The sequence below is a fragment of the Canis lupus genome, chromosome 9, assembly GCF_003254725.2.
Source record: "Canis lupus dingo isolate Sandy chromosome 9, ASM325472v2, whole genome shotgun sequence".
In the NCBI taxonomy this organism is placed as follows: Eukaryota; Metazoa; Chordata; class Mammalia; order Carnivora; family Canidae; genus Canis; species Canis lupus.
In genome coordinates, this window is record NC_064251.1 from 59011796 (window position 1) to 59031237 (window position 19442).

At 43.8% G+C, this 19442-nt stretch overlaps 1 protein-coding gene across 4 annotated transcripts in view; it reads right to left on the bottom strand.

Moving 5' to 3' along the window:
* Positions 1-8875: 8875 nt before the first annotated feature.
* Positions 8876-19442, bottom strand: part of GAPVD1 (GTPase activating protein and VPS9 domains 1) — an 83553-nt gene continuing 72986 nt past the window's right edge. For all 4 annotated transcript variants that reach the window (XM_049115030.1, XM_025475146.3, XM_025475147.3 and 1 more), the window contains 5 exons: positions 19151-19338; positions 18276-18489; positions 16122-16194; positions 14104-14301; positions 8876-12807 (listed from right to left, as the gene is read on the bottom strand). In XM_049115030.1, coding sequence (XP_048970987.1) covers positions 12667-12807; positions 14104-14301; positions 16122-16194; positions 18276-18489; positions 19151-19338 — 814 coding nt within the window. In that variant the 3' untranslated portion in view covers positions 8876-12666. The remainder of the gene's footprint in view (positions 12808-14103; positions 14302-16121; positions 16195-18275; positions 18490-19150; positions 19339-19442) is intronic.

Sequence of the window (19442 nt, forward strand, 5' to 3'; positions counted from 1 at the left end):
TCCCAGGGTCGTGGGTAGGAGACAGTTCCATCCAGCACTGGGCAAGCAGCCCGTGCAGCCAGTACAGAGGCTACTCTCTGAGCTCCTGAACATTACCTCCTTATTCCTCATAAACCCATTTCACAGATGAGGAAACTGAGATGTGAACTGGGGAGAAAAGTCATGGAGCCAGTCGGAAGGGCTGAAGAAAGGCCACAAGCGCCGGCTTGAGGGTGGAAATGGTCCCCAGGGAAGAGGTGAGCCTCGACCAGGGGAAAGGCGGGTTTCGGGCAGCGGTTCTGGAGTCTCGCAGCTGTATCCTGTTTAATCACAGGCTGCAAATTGAATGAAGTTAAGACAGTGCTGCCTCCCTGAATTTCCCCCAGGCCCTTTTTAATGAATAAATAGGCATGATTTGTAATTAGCTTATCCATTGTGTGAATCTTCTAGAGCACCTGAAGTGAGTTAAACATGCCCCCTGCAATCTCGTCAACAATTATTAATTCGCGCCGCAAACCTTTCTTCCACGTCCACTGTGCGTGCGACCGAATGATCACAGATTGCTCTGCGGTGGACATATTGAGAAAAATTGGGATTTTTTTTTTTTTTTTTTTTTTTTGGCCTGGAAAGATGAAGACACAGTGTCCCCATCAGTCCTGCCTCCCAGGGTGGGATTTGGAAGTGACGAGTTCGGTTTGTTTCCATCAGCAAACACTAGAAAACCCGCAAACAACCTCCCCCCTCAACTGGCCTTTACACCCCCACGTGCGCGCCCCAGGCCGGGCCGGGCCAGCACTCGTCGCCTACGGGGCTGCTCCGTGTCGCGCCAGCTGCCATCTGTGCGCGGGGCTGCCCGGGCGCCCGCAGCAGGCGGCCTGCGTCCTTCATCCTGGAGTTGGGGCTCTCAGAGCTCCCGGCTTCCTGCTAGGCCGGCCTGGCTCAGCTCCGGATCCGACCCTTCCGTGCTGGAGCGGCCGCCACAGCCCAGCAAGCGGGTCTCCATCCATCTTCATCCTGGGCTCAACCTGCGCCGGAGAGGAGGCGGCTGCCGGGGGCCTCTCCACCCAGTCCCCTGGAGCTCGCTCTCACCTGTTCCTCTGTGTTGGCGGCGCTGATATCCCGCCTGCCCTGCTGCTTCCTCAGGGCTCCGCGACAGCGCCCCAGCGACCGGGCCCTCTCCCCTGGGCCCTGCGTGGGAGTCCAGGTGCCAGCCTGTTACAACAAAGGAGGCGAAGGTCACCCCTTCCTCTGAACAAGGCAAATCCGGAGGTGGCGACGCTCCCTCTGCCCTTGCCGTGGCCTTGACACAGGGAAGTGGACGTGGCCGTGTGCGGGAGCGTGGGGAAGTAGGCTTTCCTTGCTCTAGAGAATCGGATTCAGCCCAATCTGTTGGCGCTCGCTGGGTGCCAGGCTTCATGCTGGGCACTGGGGAGGCCACAAGTGTCTAGCCCTGCCCTCGAGAGGATCACACGCACAGGGGAAGGGCACACCAGGATCAGGATAATAAACTACCGTGGGTACCTTCCTCTACAGTTTGCAAAAACTCCTGCTTCCACCCCCCATGGGAGAGCCCCCTGCCCCCAACCCTGTTGGGCTGATATTTTGTAGAAGGGCAGACAGGACCTAAAAACAAGGACTTGGGAATCTTCTAGACCTGGATCAGATCCAAGCTGTGCCATTTACTTTCTACATGACTGGATAAACCACCTCACCATTCTGAGCCTCAGCTTCCTCATTTGTAAAATGGGGCTAATTAGGAGTGCCAGGGTGGCTCAGTGGTTGAGCGTCTGCCTTTCAGCTCAGGGTGTGATCCCAGGGTCTTAGGATCGAGTCCTATACCAGGTTTCTTACAGGGAGCCTGCTTCTCCCTCTGCCTATGTCTCTGCCTCTCTCTCTGTGTCTCTCATGAATAAATAAAATCTTTTTAAAAAACTGGGGCTCAAAAAAAAAAAAAACTGGGGCTCATTATCCTATCTAGCTTCTGTGAAATAACATGTAAAAGCACTCAATACTGTGCCCAGCACATGAAAATGGTCCCAGAACTCGAGGCATTATTGTGACTCATGGTATGTGCCCCCTTGGTATCACCTTCCTGAAAGATGGGATGCAAGGATGCAAGGGTCCCCACAGTTTGAGAACTACGTGGTACAGCAAGGTCATCTAGCCCATCCAGAGCTGGGCTCAAGTCCTGAGTCGGTTCCTCATCAGCTATGTGACCCCTCACATTGGCTATGTGAGGCTGCTGCCTCATCTGTGGAACGGGATGCCATTTTTGCCATTGGGTTGCTACAGAAACACCTTCTAGGGCGGCCCAGGTGGCTCAGCAGTTTAGTGCCACCTTCAGCCCAGGGCATGATCCTGGAGACCTGGGATCGAGTCCCATGACGGGCTCCCTGCATGGAGCCTGCTTTTCCCTCTGCCTGTGTCTCTGCCTCTCTCTCTCTCTCTCTCTCTCTCACGAATAAATAAATAAATAATCTTAAAAAAATAAAAACACTTTCTAGGGGCACACCTGGCTGGCTCACTTGGTGGAGTGTGTGACTCTTGATCTCGGGGTTGTGAGTTGGAGTCCCACATTAGGTGTACAGATTACTTAGAAAAGAAGCCTCTTTGTATGTCGGGAATAATGGTTATTGTTTGCTATAACGCAGGGCGGGCAAGGAGGAATGTGGTGTTTGTGCACGTCTAGTGTGGGGGGCATGGATGAATCCTGGGGTCTGTCTAGAGCTGACTCAGTAGAGTTGGGTGAAAAGCCCAATGAAGGGGGACTGCTTGGTGTTTCCTGTGTCCAGGAGCCTTCATGCAGGCCTGGGCATCCTGACCCCTCCTCCAGAGGGTCTGACCAGGCCTTCACCAGAAAGCCTTTTCAGCCAATGGTTTGTACCTGTCCTTGGCCACAAGATGTCACCCAAGGAACGGCAAAGCAGGGGCCTGGGAGGAAACTGGTCAGCCCAACACCAACCCAGCAAACAGCAAATCCCAGCTTCTCTCATGTGGCACCTGCCCCCTGGGAAGCCTCAGAGGAAGAGCCTGCGAAGGTAGGCATGCTGCAGTGGGTTCAAATCCCAGGTTTCCTGCAGGACACAACACTGTTGCTCCCAGAGAACACTGGTTTGTAGACCCCCCTCCCTCCGGAATTAATAAATAGATATGATAATCCCCACTTCACAGAGTAGATTAAACAGGGTCCGGCACACAAGGGCCAGGAGGAGGGTGGTGCAAACAGATGACCGAACTTGGGTGTGAGTGGACTGCAGTTGGGACAGGCGCTCAGCAGGGTACCTGATGGCCTCCACCCCACTCTGTGCTGGGAAAGGTGTGGGGGGTACATGCCTGAGAGGTGACACTGTGGTGTATCCTCTGCTCCTCAAGGCATCCCCAGGCTCCCTCTTCCTGGTTGTTCAGCTCCACATGGCCCAGGAGGGCCCACACCAATTCTTTGCACGGCAGCTACCTGGCGCCTGGATCAGGAACAGGGAAGAAGCAGCAAGAAGGGCATGACCCCAGCCCAGGTGCCCCTGGGGCAGCCCCCAAGAGAACCAGCCCAGTGGTGGGCAGACTGTAGTCTGGAGCATGGGGACCCCGTGCCCTGCCAGGGACATGCCACAGGAGACATCAAGGCCCACCAGTGCCCTGGTGTCTCCAGACCTGAGGACCAGCTGCAGCTGGAGAACCCAGGTTCCCCAGCCTGAGCCTCCAGGGCCTGTAGACCTTGACCCTGGCCTGGAGGCTGAGCGTACAGTCTAAGTTCCGTGCCAACAGGACTTGGTATGGCTGTGCCCTTAATGCGGTGGGTGCAAGGCTCCTTATCAGTTCCCCCACCAGCTGGGGCTGCAGAGCAGTCCACCCACCTACAGTCTACCTGGTGGAGGCCAAGGGCTTTGGGGTGAGGCGCCTTCCCAGAGGATGTGAAGACGGGGAAGGGAGAGCCTCCATCCCTGCAAGGGCTGAATTTGGGAAGATAGTGAAATCCCCCTGCCGAGGATCTATGACTGTCCTCTCCTCCACCCCCATCTGCAGACATTTGGGGACCCCTTCCATTTGGGATGCAACAGTCCCCTAGGAGAGCATGGGTTCCAGGGAGGTCACTGGAGGTCTACTTCCCTATAGAGAAGTGTACAGGGAATGGAGGCCTCACTGGGGACAGAGGAAAGGAGGGGGGCATCTGGGGAGTCTTCCTTCTTCCCTTTGAAGCTGGAGTGGTAGGGAGAGGCCTTGAAACCAGAGGGCTCGAGAGGGCAAAGGATGGCCAGCAAAGCATGACAGTCTGGGGCAGACATGAGTGTTTTGAAGCCCCAGATGGAGCTGGAGAAGAGAGAGAGGCATACAGCTGAAAAAGTAGGTTGGAACCAAAATAGAAGAGAGATTTTAGCAGAAGAGGAATCTGATCAGACTTGATTGATTCTAAAGGTGCCTGGGAGAAAGGGCAAGAGGGAGGCGGTTGTGAGAACAGTGGGGGAAAGAGACTGCGGTGGTGGAGGCACGTGCAGGAGAAGTTGCTCAGGAGGTCTCAGGAGGTTCGGGTGATACAGAGATGGGGGCAGTGGAAACACCAGAAGCAGGACAGGGCCAGGCACTTACCAACGGAAGGATGCAAATCAGGAAGGGTAGAAAGGAAAGCTCCAGAAATTGTCCCACGGTAGTTAGTATTCATGACCATGGCACAATATCTGTAGGTTCACAATGGAGCCTTTCAGTTAAAAATGGGTTCCTTTCCAGTGGTTTCTGTGCTTGTAGGTTGACTGCATGTGCCTGGAATGTCTAGAGGAGTAGCCAGTGCTGCCTCCTGTCGGTGACCTCCGCAAGTGTCCACGCATGTTGGTTACATCCCTCAGTGAAATAAATGACAGCACAGGAGAAATGCTTCAAGATTTTATATATATATATATATTATATGATTTATATAATATATTTATATATTTATTATATTATTTATATATTTATTATATTATTATTTATATTATTAAATATTATATATATGTATATATATATATATATATAAAATCATAGTATACATATGACAAGACCAGGGACTGGAAGAGTCACTGAGGTAATAGAGCCCAACTCAGGAACAACCCGCTGAAGTTGTCACTTGCCTTAGGTCTGGTTAGTGGCAAAGCTAAGACTGGAACCATCTTCAGGCTCCAGGACCAGGTACTAACTACAACCACACACCACTCAAAACCATGGCTTTTCAGTAGGTGGCAGGAGTCTTCCAGGGAGGGGAAGAAACCCTCTTCAGGCTGGTGGCTGTGATCCAGCACTGCAGTGGTGCTGATAGGTGGCCCTTACCACCTTCCTTGTCCCTGTCCTGTTCCTGCGTACTTCTCTCCTTTCCCTTCCTCTCTCCGAGCTGAGTCTGCTCCCCACTTGCCACTCGCTACCCCACGGCCTCCCCTGTCACTACTAGAAAGAAGGTGATCAAGAGGTGAGGTGGGACAAAACTAAATCCAGGAGTTGGAATCCACAAAATGGCCAAGGGCACCAGAAATTGGGGATGAAGGAGGCAAAGGTTCTCTCGCTTCCAGCAGAGCCAGGCCAGGCTGCTCCTTGGGAGGAAAAGCGAAGTCAGAAGCCAGGGAATGATGGAACTAATGCTGTTATTTTACAAGGAAGACCAGTTACAAAGGGAAACAAAATGCAACAGAAGGAACAGAGAGGGTTTGAAAGCAAGAATAGGGAGGAAGATGATCAAATATTTTTTTCATACTGAAATTTGAACACTGAAATCTTCTGGGGATGTTTAGCTATTTCAGGTTTGGGGAAGAGTTTTTACATAACCACACGGGTTATGAGTAAAGAAAATGAATTTTAGTAAAAATAGCTATCCTTAGAGGTTAACTGGACTGTCTGGCAAAATAATCTGCCTTTAAAAGAATCTGCCTTGGGACACCTGGGTGGCTTAGTGGTTGAGCAACTGCCTTCGGCTCAGGGCATGATCCTGGAGTCCTGGGTTTGAGTCCCACCCACATCAGGCTCCCTGCATGGAGCCTGCTTCTCCCTCTGCCTATGTCTTTGCCTCTCTCTCTGTGCTTCATGAGTAAATTAAAAAAATCTTTAAAAAATTAAAAATAAAAAAAAAGAATCTGTCTTCCTCACATCTATTACCCTTGCAGGACCTGGAGCCAAGCCTGTAAGAATTGAACACTCCGCAGTGGATCCCAAATTTCAGTGGGCATCAGAGCTGGATGGGAGCTTGCTGGGAATGCAGATTCCTCCCCCCCCACCCCGGAATTCTGATTCAGTGGCTCTGGGGTGAGGTCACAAGCTTATGGACATTCCCAGGTGGGTGGTACAGATGTCCACTGGTTCATTATGAAATGCTGGCTCTCCCGACACTTCTCAAACTTCCCTGAGAATATCACCTGGCTTTACTTTTGTTTTTATAGAAGATACCTTAATCCTTGCCCTTAAAAAGTATAAAGACTATGTATGATTTGGAAATAAGACTACCAAACAGAGGCCAAGTAAGAATCATCCACTCCATGCCTTCGTTTGGTCACTCAGAAATAAAACGTTATCGGGATCCCTGGGTGGCGCAGCGGTTTGGCGCCTGCCTTTGGCCCAGGGCGTGATCCTGGAGACCCAGGATCGAATCCCACGTCGGGCTCCTGGTGCATGGGGCCTGCTTCTCCCTCTGCCTGTGTCTCTGCCTCTCTCTCTCTCTCTTGGTGACTATCATAAATAAATAAAAATTAAAAAAAAAAAAAAAAAAAAAAGAAATAAAACGTTATCACCTAGGATTGTGGTTGCTTGTCACCTTCCATGTTTATATCCATGAGTTCACCATAGTCTACTTTTCCTTCCACCTCAATTCAAGACCCTTCTTCACACCAATAGGCCACATCTCTGAGCCCTCCTGGAATAATGATCTATTGTGCCATGTTGTCTTTTGATTGACATCACCCCCTTGGTATGCTTCACTATCCCATTGCCACATCTCATTTGTTGCTGGAGAAAATACAGTGACTGGGTGTTTTTCTTCCATCTGTCTCATGACGAGGTCCTAACCCACTCGCCCTGGTAAACGCACAAGATTCAGAGATCTGAGAATCAGGCTGCCAGCTACTTTGGACTCCTGTCTTAACTGATCACGTACCAGTAATGCAGGTCTTTGAAACATAGCTATTTTTTTTTTCACACAATTTAATTTTTAGTCTTTTCCTGACTCTCTAGCTCGACTCTCTAGCTCAGTTAATCTAGAGCCAGATCACTCAAGGATGTAAAGATTTCTGGTTCCATCCTCAATAAATTCAGATTTACAAACAAGAGTACCAGGTGATTCTCACAAGGGAAGTTTGGAAAACAATAGTTTATAGAACTCCCTAGGGCACAGTTTTGGGTCTCACTCCCAGAGATTAGAATTTGGTCAGAATGAGTCAGGGCAGATCCCCTGAGGTTAATTCACCAGGAATGAGTAAGAAACATTAGCAGCTATATATATGAATCCAACAGCCCTGGTTACAAAACTATCGTCAAACCTACAAATTAGGGCAGCCCCGGTGGTGCAGCGGTTTAGTGCCGCCTGTAGCCCAGGGTGTGATCCTGGAGACCCCGGATCAAGTCCCGCATCGGGCTTCCTGCATGGAGCCCGCTTTTCCCTCTGCCTGTGTCTCTGCCTCTCTCTCTCTCTCTCTGAATGAATAAATAAATCTTAAAAAAAAAAAAAAAAAAAAACCCTACAAATTAAGAGGGGTAAAGAAAGCTGACGTGAAAACATCCTATTTTAAAAAATCACATCAGAAGAGGCACCAGGGTGACTCAGTAGGTGGAGCATGCAACTCTTGATTCCAGGGTCATGAGTTCAAGCCCCACTTTGGGCAGAGATTACTTTTTAAAAAATCACATCAGATACTCTTTTCACAGGAACATAAAATTTAATGTTTTTGGCCAGCAATATGCTGAATTCCTAGTTAACAGAAATAAGTCTACTGTGGTTTTCATGTTCAACATCTACAACAGGTTCAATGACTTGGAATGAGAGCTATTCTCAAATGTGGAAGATGTTTTCAGAATCCCTACAACCAGAGATTTTCCAGCCTCTTTGGTCAATTTTTTTTTAGAAGTCTATGTTCTGCATTTTGGTATCCCAAGAAGATGGAAAAGGATTCTTCTAGAATGAAATGACTGAAGCAAAAGCTCTTCAATGAATACTTAAATCTCTAGGCAGAGGACACATTTATAGCCAAGAGGCACTTCTGAGAAATGATTTTGCTTCTCAGGATTGTGACACACTTTATAGGCAGCATTACAGAGAGGCCTAGCTAAACAGTGTCACAGCTCAGGATCATTCAGGAAGAGCTACAGAGCCATTTATTTGGAAAGAGGGGTTCAGTGGGTACAAACATAACAAGAGTCCAAGCACATAGGTAGTGCCAAATTGACAAGAAAAGTTGAATTCTGTTTTCAGTTTTAGGCAAATGATAGCATTAATTTTAGTATTGAACAGACTGAATGAAAACTGAGCTCTAATCAAATTTTTTAATGTTTCCTTCTAAATGAAGTGCAATCAATATAAAGAAAGCACCTTTCTACCAGCGAGGGAAGCCTGTGGAGTGAGCTTGTGACAAGGGCTCCAACAGCACCTTCCTTTAGCTGAAAAGATTAATAAAGGCTTCAGTGAATACTGTTATTAGGACTTCTGCTTTCAGAACACAGGCTGACGAATAGTTACCAAATACAACGGTCAGATGTGAACTGTGTTAAAACAGCAGATGTTCACAATCTCGTTAGTAACTGCTTGTTCATTCCCATTCCTTCCTGGACCATACTTAACAGATTATCCTTAGAGATTCAGATGAAGATAAGTGTAAATTCATGGAGAAATTAGTAATATTTGAAGTCAAAGAAACTCAGAAATGCTTCTGCATACAAAATAGATGATGGAAACATAAAATCCAGTGAATTCAACTGCTCTCCCTTTTTAATCAGGTTTACAGGATACCACACATTAGTAATCACATTAGAGGACAGGATGAGTTTCCTGTACATATACAAGATTGTGCAAGCTCATTAACTGAGGCTTATTTATAAGGTTTTTATCAGTTTCAAGAGGAGAGGCAGTACAAAGCTTTTTAATACAGGTGAAGCACAAGAATACGTAAAACAAGACAGAGTATCAACTCAGCAGGGGTGAATTCTTAAGGCCTGTGTGGCCCCTGCCCACACTGTCTGCCATTAACTAAGTGGAGAGGATTTCCTTTCTCTTGAGCTTAAGTAGGATGACCAGGAATAGCTTTATTACTCTTGAGAACATCCTACTTCTTGGGTAACCTACACTCTAAAATATATTAAGTATTAATCTGGCAAAGTTCTCAAGCATTTTGGCATTTAAAATATCTCAAATATCTCATCACTGTTAATCTACTTATGAAAAATTCTTTGAGCTTCAAGAAGATTGTTTCTGATAAATCCCTACCCCAAATTATGGCAATTACATAGAGAATAAATCCACTAGACTTAAAAGAACTAAAAAGAGGGCAAATGTAGACTCTTTCCTTAAAGAAATAAAGCAGGAATTGAAAGGCAGGAAGAGAAAGTCTAATACATGGAGGAAGCTAACCCCACTACACTTCTATCACTTCTATGTAATCCACTAATAATTTTGAGCAAGTGTGGTCCTACTTCCCCTTTCCACACCCAATCACATCAGAGAAAGGAATCTTTAACAGCTCACCCACTTAAAATATGTAGTTGACCTTTACTTGGCCCAAATCGGAATCCCCATGGCATGCACAGTCAGCTACGGGGTCTCAGGGCCAAAGTACAGCCTTGCTGGGCCAGGTTTCTCTTCTCTTGCTCATGCACCTCAGCAACAGCAACGTGTATATTGAAAGTCTGGATTAAATAAAGGCTTCCAGGACAAAACAGGAAAAGAAAAAGCATGCATCACATCTATTTTCAATCCCTCACAAAGCCTAATTCTCTTACTACAGGGATTTAATATCTGTATAAAAAAGGGTTTCATCAGCAGGTCTTTAAAAGAAAAATCAGAAGAAAGCAATTACTATGGCTGAAATGTGAACTAAAGGGGAGAAAGAAAACAAAACATTGGTTTAAAAAAAAAAAAAATTTTACAAGGAAAGACAATCTTCAATCTGTATTTCTATTACTTAACTTCTCCAGAAGCAGAATACTAACACAAGATACAAACTCCTTTTTCTTTCTTTCTTTTTTTTTTTAAACAAACTCCTTTTTCATTAGAGAAGTGAACTGCACAAGAATTCAGGGAACTGAGCCACTCTCTCTCCACTTAACATCCATTATCATTGCAAATTCCATGTAATAACCAGTGGCTACTGAATGTTTCCTATGGGTGATTTTATACTTTTGCACTAATCCTTCACGCAAAATAAGTAGTGGGAGGAAGCACAGTAAGAACCAAAGAACTGTTCCTCCTTCCTGAAGGAGCAAAATCGAATTATTCCCTGTCTCACAGCCTACCACTGCCATGCAGACAGCTACTGATTCCTACACCCAGAAATTAACACTATCGTAAATCAGGCCATGAAATCAAACCACCAACAGTTAATGCTGGCTTGTTAATGCTCCTAACAGAGTTTCCAGAGGGAAATTTAGCTGCACCTTAAACAGCTGGGCTGTGCTCCTCCACTAGCACCCAAGATGAGCCCCAAGTCCCTGCCTGAGAGGTATCATCTGACACCAGACATGTGGGCTTCTACACTCACCACTGGCTCAGGCACTGCACAGCTCCTCCTGCCCCCAGTGCAGCCCTACACCCCAACTCACCACCTTCTCCTCCACAGAAAAGAGCCCTGTGCCATGTCCACAGCTTCACATTTATTTCCATAATAATAACACAGCATAGGTTTAGCAACCATTTGGAGAAAGAAAAATCTCTATGAAATCTCATAATAATGACTATTCCATGTCTTCTATTGACTTAACATTTATTGAATCAAATGCTGAAGTAAATGGACCCTTCCCCACCAGGTCTCAGAAATCGTGTCAGACTGTTTGTCTTGTAAAGTATTTATGATAGGATGTGACTTATAATACCTAGGCAAGTTTGACAGTTACAGCCCATGAAGCACTGACTCTACACAGATTTCTTGACCTAACATTCAAAAGGACATTTTGTAGTACTAGTTTAATTTTTCTCTCTCCCTAAAAGGCAGAAACCACATCCCATACTCCTATGCAACTTTGTTATTTTGGTATTTTAAAATAAATGAATGAGAAGAGGGGGAGACATACAGAAAATCCAGCTTCTTTAGGCACAATTAAACACAGAGGTCTTGGAGAGAAGACGACAGCCTCTGAATTCATCTGCTCAAGCTTGTTTATCACAGTTCCCTTAAAAATGCCTAGAAATGCTGCCAGCAACAAGGGGCTCAAAGTATGGGACTGAGTTTTTTATAAAAGAAGCTAACCATGTTTAGGAAACATACAAAGTGAAAGTCATGACTTATGTACAAGACTTGTGCTTGAAGCTCTGGTGTGCCTCCTCAGCCAATTTCTCAGACACCAAAACCCATTCCTGATTATCACTACACAATCAAACCAAAATACTAAAACATATACTTTTGTTCGGAAGAGAGAAATAAAGGCACAGAAACCTGTCAAAATAGATTTTTTTCCATAAGAATAATATGGTTGATTAAAATAGTTTATCACTAGTAAAACTTGTATCACTAGAGCAGACAATACAAATTAGTTTTTAAAAAAATGACATTCACTGAATTCCTGGTCTGTCATTCAATGTGAAAAATCATCAAAAATATATTACAATTAAAAGTCTGAAAGGAGTTCTGTTTGGGGTTTCTACACTGTATTTAGTATTTCAGATAAGAAGTACCACAGTAATGTATTAGGTGTCTCCTGTTCCTTTGTACACAATGCATGGCAATTAAAGAGTCTACCTCCTTCCTTCTGCAGGCTCAAGGATGTCCATGGTGAGGAATGTCTAAGTGATTGTTATACTTCTCAGCAAAGTCAGCCTTGTGCATCAAACTCCACACCTAGAAAGTTCTAGAAACTGTTTTCCACTTTAATAAATATTTCTATATATTTGTTGCTTTTAAGCTCAGCTTAAACTTTGTCCAGGAAACCATTTCACAAGAGGGTACATCACAACCTACTATCAGCAGTATTCCTTGTTTATTAGAATCTGAAGATGTCCATATTACATCAAATATAAATATATATTATATTTACATTTCCTTCTTAGCTTTTCAACCTAGGTGAGTGTATTTATAGATAATGCCACTAATATCACCACCATTACAAGTCTCAGTGCAACTGGTATTTTCCTTCCATTAGATGCATATAAGATTAGACAGCATCTATAAAGAGGTGTATTGTTCTTTTTCTTTTTTTAAATAAAAGGGAAAATGGGTATCCATGAGTGGAGATCTAGGAATTTTCTAGATTTTGTTCTGTTTTTTAATATTTCAAAATACCTGAAAAATGTGGTCCCTTTTTGCAGTACTATTCTCTACTTGGGACAAGAAAATAATCAAATATGCAACAGAAAGAAAAAGAGCCCAAAGAAAAGAGAACCTGCTTGTTAACTCATTAATCTGTTTAGTAAAGATCTGTTTTAAAATGTCTGAATACTGTACAATATTATACAAAAACAATCTTCAGCCTTCAAAGCAGCTGGTACATTTTCTAAGAGATCTGTTTGCCCGCCTAACAGTCTGCCTTGGTGGGCCTTCGTCTTGGTCACTTTCGGTCGTCGATAGTTTTAATAAATTCCACTGCTGCTGTGAACTGCATCCACCAATAGGACTCCTCTCCAGACAGACAGCTGGCATAGAAGCTACTGATATACTGGACAGTGGACAGCAAGCAGGGTGGATTTGCCTAGAGAAGTGAAAAATAAGAGAGTCATATACTCACATGTATAGCTCTGCAAATATCATCTAAGTTAACATCTTCAAATGTTTATCTGTGAAAGAGTTAACCACTCATTTTTGAAAATCATCCCCAAATTCTTCTTTGGAAGTAATTTATAAACCGTAACCACTATGAGAAACAACAGTATACTGGAAAGGTAACTTGGGTTCTAATGCCAGCTGAACTATCTGGAGCTTTCTATCCTTGTAAGTCACTGAAACTTGCTGGTCCCTAAGGAGGCTGAACCAATCCCAGCACACTCACTCAACATCCCAGGATTACAAAATGTTACATGAGGAAATAAATGCTGTTTGCCAACTGAATTATAAGTCCAGGTAGAATCAGCTAAGAAAGAAAAAAACTAAAAAGATAATATGCCCTCTGTTGTCAGAGGTAACATCTAACATCTTGTGCTTTTTCACTTTCTTCATTGGAGAGAAAACACAAGTGTTTTAAGTGGTTGGGAAGAGCTACGGCCTGTGCCTCAGAACAAGCTCAAACAGACTCTGCACAGGAAGTAGACACACCATATGTGAAGAGAGAAGAGTGATGGCCAACAGCAGGGGTTACAAAGGCTGACTGCACACTGATCCTACAGGTTGCAGACTGAGCTAAGATTGCAGAAATAGCACAAATACGGGGTGCCAGGGTGGTTCAATCGGTTAAGCATCCAACTCTTGATGCCAGCTCCGGTCGTGACCTCACAGTTGTACGACCAAGCCCTGCTGTCAGGCTCTGTGTTCATTGGGGAGTCTGCTTGAGACTCTTTCCCTCTGCCCCTTCCCCTGCCCTGTGCTCTCTCTCTCAAATAAATAAATCTTAAAAAAAAGAGAGAAAGAGATCAGTACATTTTTAAATAATACGGCACAATTACAAAATAAGAGGCTAAAAGAAGGGAGAGGTGTTTGGGAGATTTGATAGTTCATGTGACAAGGACTACAAAGAATCCAATGTGGGAGAAGAGCACAATAAAAACAACTTGTCCTCGTTTGTTCATTCACTTAATAATTACAACCAAGTCCCAACCAAGAACTTCAGGCACATAACAGCGGAAAATGTTCATCTAGCAATCTGGTCCTCCTATTCTTTCTTTTGAAAACCTAACTTCCAGACAGAACGAAACCTCACATTAGACACTTAATTTCTGGGTAACACAAAGCTTGAGACCGGGAAGAGCCATGGTGTCTGCAGCATGTGAAGCCCTGCACCCCCCTGCTCAAAAATGCCAAATAAAGTCATTTCATTAATAAACAAGGGGCCCACCTTTATCAACACAAATACCAAAACAGGGACAAAGTCATCTGCTCCAGGGACGGAGTCCTCATTGGCCAGACTCAGGAGGTTCATGATGGTGGAGCACATTCGCAGGATGCACTGCACTTTGTCCCGGGGTGTCTTGTAAGCACTTATTGTCCTGATTTCTGACTGTGCAGATGGCCAGGGTGCCTCCCGAAGATAAACCTAAGTGATACCACAGACAGACAAACAGATGTTGAATCTAAGAGCAACTACGTACGGGAAGCCACAACAGCAATCTCCATGTCAGGAAGCAGAAGAGCAAGCTTGGTGCCTTTTCCTTTCTTCAAACCAGACTGCTGTTCTTTCCCCTTCCACTAAGATTAAAGCTTAACTTTTAAACTTTTAAATAATTTGCTTCATATTTTTAAAAAAAAAAATTTTTTTTTTAATTTTTATTTATTTATGATAGTCACACACACAGAGAGAGAGAGGCAGAGACACAGGCAGAGGGAGAAGCAGGCTCCATGCACCGGGAGCCTGACGTGGGATTCGATCCCGGGTCTCCAGGATCGCGCCCTGGGCCAAAGGCAGGCGCTAAACCTCTGCGCCACCCAGGGATCCCTGCTTCATATTTTTGAACAAAGCAATCTGGGTATCAATTAACGGGGAAAAGGGCATATGATTACACTCAACCTAGAATTCATAAAATTTTTAAAAAGCTTAACTTTTAAACTTTTAAATAATTTGCTTCATATTTTTGAACAAAGCAACCCAGATATCAATTAATGGGGAAAAGGGCATATGATTACACTCAACCTAGAATTCATAAAGGTTTTAAAAATTATCTTTCTTAAGTAGCTAGAATGGAACTTCTCTATATGTAGTAGCTGATTCTAAAAGCAGAAACAAGCTACTTCTGAAAGAAAAAAACTTAAAAACATGTACAGGGTAGCCCCAGTGGCCCAGCAGTTTAGCGCCGCCTTCAGCCTGGGGCGTGATCCTGGAGACCCGGGATCGAGTCCCACATTGGGCTCCCTGCATGGAGCCTGCTTCTCCCTCTGCCTGTGTCTCTGCCTCTCTCTCTCTCTCTGTCTGTCATGAATAAATAAATAAAATCTTAAAAAAAATAAATAAATAAAAACATGTACATTTGTTGAAGTAGTACTAGAAATAAGAGATTCAAAAAATAAAAAGATAATTATCAATGTTTCATTAAGGGGACTTTAATAAAACCACCAGAACACTTACATATTTGAAATTTTCCTATTATTTTATAAAAATCGTATGACACTATTTCTCATGTGCATCTGTCATAGTCTGAGTACCAGACTGTATTTAGGGAATGGCTCTTGCCACTGTTATGCACACAGAGATAGTGTGTGTAAACAAGCAAATTAAGTAAACTGGAGATAATGAAATCCCACACACACACAAAAAAATTGTATGACACTAAAAGGTAATTTTGATGTCACATTCAGATTTAATTTCCACCCCTGGAATAGTAGTTGTCACACTCTGTGGAGTGTGACCAAATGGGACTTTTCTGCAGCAACATCAATATAAGTCATCCATAGAGGGGTGCCTGGGTGGCTCAGTCAGCTAAGCGTCTGACTCTTGGTTTCCACTCAGGTCATGATCTCAGGGTTGTGGTTTTGAGCCCTGCATTGGTAGCTTGCTTAAGATTCTCTTTCTCCTTCTGACCCCCCTCCCTACCCCACAATCACGAGCTCTCCCTGAAACAAACAAAACACATCCATGGAGAGCACTGCTATGGGAGGTGGGGCAGGCTATGGACGAGAAGCCCTGCCTGCATGTGGAGGGGCTCTAGGAGCCCTCAGTGCAGCCTCCTCCTCCTCAGCTCCCTAATGAGGTCCTGTTCCATGCCACGGAATTTTAATCCTAGGACCTTTGAGAACTTAGAATTACATCTAATGCAAATTGTGTCTTATAATTTATTATATTGTTTCCCTGAAAAATTGCTAACATCATACAGTATATTGAGCAACTATTATTACCACTTGTGCCACATAATCCTAGATTACCTCTGGTATCTGAAGAGCTCTGTGATTTGCAGTCACTACTTTAGACAATCTCTGAATATGTTCATGAAGAACCCTGAAAACACCCAAAAACACATATGTAAATACATATTTCAGAAAATAAGGCACAGAGTCATAATTGATTTTTTTCAAAACATTTTAAACAATTAGACTTATTTCAAGATACAGATTACAATTATGTTGAGAGTATCTCTTAGCTCTAAGTATTCCATCTTGTCAAAAAAAGTCTCACACTTAGGATCTGCTTAGAAATGCTAAGTGTGCTGAGGGGAGACAAGGAGAGTGGGGAATTCCTTCTATCCTAGCTGAGGACAGCATTCCAAGAGAGAAAGGAGAGGAGCTCTAGTCCAGAAGCCATCTGGACACACTAATTAGTAAAAGAGAGGGATCAAAAGCCAGAAACCAAAGATCACAGAAGCTTAGATAAGAGAAGGGACTCTGAGAATACTCAACATCTCTCTCATTTCATAGATGAAAATAATCAGGCTTAAAACAGAGAAGGATTTGCCTAAGGTCACATAGAGGTTAGGAGCAGGAGCTAAGCCCAGCTTTCCTAGCTTCTACTGTTCCTTCCAGAACACTGTGTTAACTGCCCACTCTATAAAGCCTACAGAAATGCCATAGAGGAGATGGTAGGAATAATCTGCTTCAAAGTTCTTCTTTGCAGTAAATACAGTTTGAATGTCTCTACTCCTTATCCCATTTTTTTCTGAAAAGAAAACAGGTCCCATTTGGTGAAGTAAGTACAGAAGCCTGGGTGTACCTCTGAGATTATGAACCAGTGGGAGAGTCAGGCTCGAATAATCTTAACCCATTCACAGAACACACACGTAATATCTTAGCATTTACATGAAAGAAACCTTCTATAGGGGGCACCTGGGTGGCTAGCGGTTTAGTGCCGCCTTCAGCCCAGAGTGTGATCCTAGAGACCCAGGATCAAGTCCCACATCGGGCTCCCTGCATGGAGCCTGCTTCTCCCTCTGCCTGTGTCTTTGCCTCTCTCTCTCTATCTCTCACAAATAAATAAAATCTTTAAAAAAAAAAAAAGAAGAAGAAAAAAGAAACCTTCTATAAACCACTCATGACTCACCCTGAGGTCCTATCATACGGACCCCGAGAGCCGCTGGCACAGTAAGCCAGTGGTGTTACTGCTGGGGACCACAGCAGCCACCTCAACATGCTTAGGGCAGAAACAAGGTTGTAAAGCAGTGCTCAAGAAAATGCAAAAAAGGAAAAATGAAAATACAAAATTATCCCTAGCCTTGTTACTCAAAATATAACCCTTGTTACCACTCTAGGTATTTTTTTCAGGATTAATTTTTTTTAGGATTACTTTTTAAAATCAGCTTTATTGAGACATAATTCATGCACCATACATTTCCAGATATTTTCTGATATTCAAATGTAGAGCTTTTCATTCCTAATAAATAGATAATGAACATACAGAAGTCAAGCACTGTGCCTGATACTGGGGGAGTGGTGAATAAAAGTATTATGTTCCTGCTCTCATGGAGACAATGATCCAGTGGAGAAGAGAAGCATCACCAGATGACCACATATAGCAGTGATCAAGAAGGGGGTGATTCTGCCCCTCGACATTCTGGTTCTCACAGCTGGTGGGGTACTACTGACATCTCGTGGGTCCAGACCAGGGATGCTGCTACACATCTCACAAGGCAAACAGCAGCCTCCCACACCAAAGAATTATCTGGTCCAAAATGTCAATAGCAGTAGGCTGAGGAATGACTCTACCAAATGTAAAACCACAACTGTGGCAAGTGCTAAAGAAAGGTACACAGGCCCAGGAGAATCCTGCCAGGGATGTGACCTAGTAGGAAAGGTCAAGGAGGCAGTGCTGCAGTCAAGATCTGAAAGGAGAGGAGAAAAGAGAACAGATGACGCAGAAGAGCAGCAGTGCCTTCCAAAAAGGCCATACCAATGGACACACCCTCTGGCCTAATTCCCCACTTCCCTGAAAACAGGGTGCTAGCCTGCTTTCTGATCCTGCAAAAAACCTAACACATGCTGCCGTTACTGGCACATACTAAGTCTCACACACAGCCTGTGTAAACCATGGGACTGGCTGATGGAGTCCTACGTGGTCAACAAGGACGCAGTAAACATGGGAGTGCTCACTGGTCACGAAGTATGTCCCCATCCTGGTTAGGGTAGAAAGCAAGCTTGAAAATCCGATTCATCACACTCCGTTCAATGGCCAGCTGAGCATCCTGAAGCTGCTCCTCACTCGCATTCTGCCATATGACATCTTGGGCCATCGCACCATAAAGGAACTGCAGAAAATCTTCTACCTGAGCAGTTTTATCATCAGCTGCTGTGAGTTGCTGAAAGTCTCCAATGCAAAATAATAATTTTTTAAATACACTAGCTGAACAATTTTAAAAAGGAAATCATAGAAATCATTTTATTAACTAGTTATGTAGATATTACACTCTTAAAGCCAAAAGTATCTGGGTATGGTTTATTTCAGGGGAATATGTGGCCAAATCGTTAAAATCAGGAGAAAGGTAAGAAATATGCAAAAGTTTAAGAGCAAAAGGTTTGTTATAAAAATGACATGCTTTAAAAAAAATAAAAAATAAAAATAAAAATGACATGCTTTGACTAATGTACAGACTTGCTGAATGACTATACTATACACCAAAACTAATATAACACTGTACATTCAATTATAATGGAATTTTAAAAATAAATATAAAAAATGAAAGTAAAATTTTTTAATGATATACTTTATTTTTAAATATGAGAAAAAATTTGTGGATCCAAAACTTTAACCAATTTTCCCAATTTTGTATAAACTGTAGGTATTTGATCCACGATAAAAATGCAATTCACTGGTTTAACATCAAAGTTTAATTATTAAGACTCCATAAAACACCTGGGCACTTAAGGGACTTAGACATACAAGTCATCATACCAGCAAAACAAAAATTTCCAAATCTCCCCACTAATACTTGGCTGAAGAGGTGTTTAATCTAAGGGTCTATAGTTACCATGAATGAATTCTCTAATTTTCTTTTCTTTGCTCTCAAGCAGCAATCTCACACAGACAGTGGTGAAGTATCGATTGGCCACCTCTTTGTCCCGTAAGACCCTCTGCAGTAGCCTTTCCAGGTGAGCCTGTGTGGTCTGCAGTCCTTGCCGACAGCGAGTGAGATAAGCAATATAGGGGGCCCTTTTCCTAGAAGGAAATAGCTTTGTAACGATATCACATACATACAGTGCACACTTTATTGGCAACTAAGAGTCCTAATTTTTCTTTTAAAAAAATATGACCTCACAGAC